This window comes from Coffea eugenioides, chromosome 2 (assembly GCF_003713205.1).
Source record: "Coffea eugenioides isolate CCC68of chromosome 2, Ceug_1.0, whole genome shotgun sequence".
Lineage (NCBI taxonomy): Eukaryota > Viridiplantae > Streptophyta > Magnoliopsida > Gentianales > Rubiaceae > Coffea > Coffea eugenioides.
Window position 1 is genome coordinate 10,826,996 of NC_040036.1, and position 3,389 is coordinate 10,830,384.

The 3,389-nt window shown below is 37.9% G+C and overlaps 1 protein-coding gene across 1 annotated transcript; it reads left to right on the forward strand.

The window, feature by feature from the left end:
* The first annotated feature begins 397 nt into the window (after positions 1-397).
* On the forward strand, positions 398-3,337 carry LOC113756183 (serine carboxypeptidase-like 27). Its single transcript, XM_027299954.1, has 6 exons — positions 398-1,217; positions 1,305-1,400; positions 1,564-1,656; positions 1,743-1,828; positions 1,940-2,200; positions 3,206-3,337. The coding sequence occupies exons 1-6, from the start codon at positions 842-844 to the stop codon at positions 3,335-3,337; spliced, it is 1,044 nt and encodes a 347-aa protein (XP_027155755.1). The 5' UTR covers positions 398-841.
* The last annotated feature ends 52 nt before the right edge of the window (positions 3,338-3,389 follow it).

Sequence of the window (3,389 nt, forward strand, 5' to 3'; positions counted from 1 at the left end):
TTTTTTAAAAATTATTATAATTTTGAAGTGACATATATAAAATAAAAAAAGCCGGCTGAAAAATGAATTTCTGATGGAAGCAAATAAAGCTTGCAAATAATTCATTTTCCAAACAAATTAATTCTCGTCTCCCTGCAAGAATTGACTAATAGTAACTTCTTACGGCGTGAGGGGCTGTGCTGAATCATTGCCAGTGAGGCATGCCAACACTCATTAAAGAAAGTCCAGAGACAAAATATTGTCAATGGTTGGTTCAGACACGTCCAATGATAGCCTGTCCCAATTGATCATTTGGCTCGGAAGATCTGAAAAAGCGCATGTAATAATTTTGCAAAAACGTGAATGAAAGTTCAGCACTTATTAAAATCCTCCGCTTCTTGAATCTCTCTAGTTGGATCGGAATCTTTAGACGAGTCACACTCAGGGCTAGAAAATTTGTAGCGGTATTTTAGTCCGTGGTTGAGTGGTTTACTTTTGCTGACTTGGTTGGGTCATTTTCATTCTACTGAATATTCTCGTGCGCTTGTCTTACTAGTTGGGCTTGTCTTGGGGCTTATATTATGTTGCACTATCTTGAAAACCTGATGAGTAATTTACTCGGAAATTCATGTTCATCAAAATTGTCTAGTTCTGCCTTTTAATATTCTACTGCTTATTCACAGGATCTTTAATAGTTCATTATCGTCACCGTTATAAAGGGTCCCAACTACTTTCACTGGTTCAATGCAAAACACATGAATTCTACATCCCCAAGAGAATTCCTTGGAAACCCAGAATTCTTTTGGGATTTGTGTTTCTGGGTTGGAGTTATTTTTTAGTAGCTTTTTTGATAGATTGCCTCATGGGACGCCATTACCTCACATTATTCTTTGTGGTAGTTTTACCATTATTTCTTCTTTTTGGAACTTGTTATTCTCGGATTAACCAAGATCAAGAAAGAGATAGGATTAAAACTTTACCTGGGCAGCCTGCAAATGTAGATTTCGATCAGTATTCAGGTTATGTTACTGTAAATAAGAAAGCAGGGAGGGCTCTGTTTTACTGGTTCATCGAGTCGCCAGCAAGCAGAGCACCTGAGTCGAGGCCGCTACTTCTGTGGCTGAATGGAGGGCCAGGCTGTTCCTCTGTAGCTTATGGAGCTGCCGAAGAGATTGGTCCTTTTCGCGTTAAGCCTGATGGAAAGACTCTTTTTTCCAACCCTTATTCTTGGAACAAATGTAAGCTGCATTTGTTTTGGTTTCCTGCAGTTAGTTACAAACATATTGATTTCTTGTTTTCAAGATTGTGACTTTCTTTTTGGGCAGTGGCGAATTTGCTTTTTGTTGAATCACCAGCTGGTGTCGGATTTTCATATTCAAACACATCATCCGATTTGTACACCGCAGGTGACCAGAGAACAGGTGAGACCAGCCAAAGCTCGTGAATTTGATTTGGATTACTGTGTTTTACTTATTGATTAATCTTCTGCGCAGAATTTTGACAGTACAAGTTTGCATTTTGTCCCATTTGGCTTAAACTTGTACACTTTTGACTGTTTTTAATCTTGTATATTAAATTTTGTAGCCGAAGATGCATATACCTTTCTAGTTCAGTGGTTTGAAAGGTTTCCTCAATACAAGCATAGGGAATTTTACATTGCTGGAGAAAGTTATGCAGGTCTAAGATTTCCTTATGATTTGCAGACACCATTAAATTTTCAGTTTGAGAAAATTACTAAAGCAAATTTTCATTTATTTATGCAGGACATTATGTTCCACAGCTGTCTCAGATTATCTATGAAAGAAACAAAGGAATTGAGAATCCAGTTATTAATTTCAAGGGCTTCATGGTATTACTGAAAATTAAAATTATGTTCGCATGCTTTTGGTTACTGGTCTTCAATTCTGATTTCTCTTTTGACTTTCTACTCATTCGCTTTATGTTGAAACTGTTCACGTAGGTGGGCAATGCTGTTACTGATGACTACCATGATTACATTGGAACATTTGAGTACTGGTGGACGCACGGTTTAATTTCGGATTCCACATACAAGGTTCTTCGTGAAACGTGTGATACGGGATCTTCTACACATCCGTCAGATGACTGTGTTAAGTCTCTTCTTCTGGCTGAAAAGGAGCAGGGGAACATTGACCCTTATAGCATATATACTCCTCCTTGCAATGCAAGTTCATCCCTGCGACGGAGATTTAGGGTTCACTTTGTGAGTTTCTATCTTGATTCTTCTAATATTTACTTTGTTCCTGTTAAAATTTAGTCTACACTAGCTTTCCTTTGCTGTGAAATTCGTCGAAGCAAGTTGTTAAGATTTTGTGTTTGTAAACATAATGCAAATAATAATAAAAAGAGCTGTAGGAATTGAAAATATGCCAATCTGGGGATAAATTTTTCATATCCTCTTGGTTGCCTATCATCTATTTATGCTTCACATCGCTATGCAGTTTGAGGCTGAAAGTTTTTTAAATTTCAGACAAAATGTGGACTTCAGATGGTGCGATGGATAGGTATTAGATGGGAATTTAGTCATGGCTTGAATCTGCCTGTTGCATCAATATAGCATTGATTTGAATGAACATAATGGAATCCTTTGTGCCTACTTGGTGAGTAGTTGTTTTTGGACACATCTTTGGTCAGCGGTCGCATACTGGACTATTCTCTTTTGTTGGCGTCAATACTTAGCAGCAGTTTTCTAACATCATTCCAACCTGGAAACGACAATCACCTGTTTGTACTTTGTCTTGTGGCCTGTGTTAGGATATGACTGGACAAACCTTAAATAGCCAAAACATTTGCGCAGTTATTCTAGTTTCTATAAGTGGTCTCTCTTCATCTCAAACCATTGCACCGCAGATATCAAATTATCAATTTTGTCCTCTCTTATATAAGATCTTGCCATGTATCTATTAGCCAATCTTTTCAAACATCTATCATCTGCTGTACTTCCTGATAATTATCTGATATCAACCAAGTAGAAATAGGAATTCCTACCCTCACTTTTTTGGTCAAAGATGTTGGACAAATTGAATATGGAAGGGACGCAACCTTGCCTGAGATAGTAAGATAGTTGTGCCCTATTAGGATTTGTTTTGCAGTATCACATACTAGCTCTGAATATAGAATTTTAGCAGTGCAGAAGTTGCTTGCCCGCTTAAAAGTTTGTAATCTGTTGTTCTTTTAAACAACTTACTCTTCTGCTCTTTTTACCTAGCCCTGGATGCCCAGAGCATACGACCCGTGCACGGAAAGGCATTCCACAGTTTACTTCAATCTCCCAGAAGTTCAAGAGGCATTCCACGCCAACACAAGTGGGATCCCTTACCCATGGAAAACATGCAGGTGAGTGGACAAAATTAACAAATCTTCTTGATAATAGTACCATTGATGTTTGTGTT

What these genes read in the sequence shown, in the direction of transcription:
- LOC113756183 (XM_027299954.1), top strand. Translation starts at nt 842, where the DNA reads ATGGGACGCCATTACCTCACATTATTCTTTGTGGTAGTTTTACCATTA. An exon ending in CGCAGGTGACCAGAGAACAG is followed by an intron (nt 1,401 to 1,563) that starts GTGAGACCAGCC and finishes TAAATTTTGTAG; the next exon opens with CCGAAGATGCATATACCTTT. An exon ending in TGCTGGAGAAAGTTATGCAG is followed by an intron (nt 1,657 to 1,742) that starts GTCTAAGATTTC and finishes TTATTTATGCAG; the next exon opens with GACATTATGTTCCACAGCTG.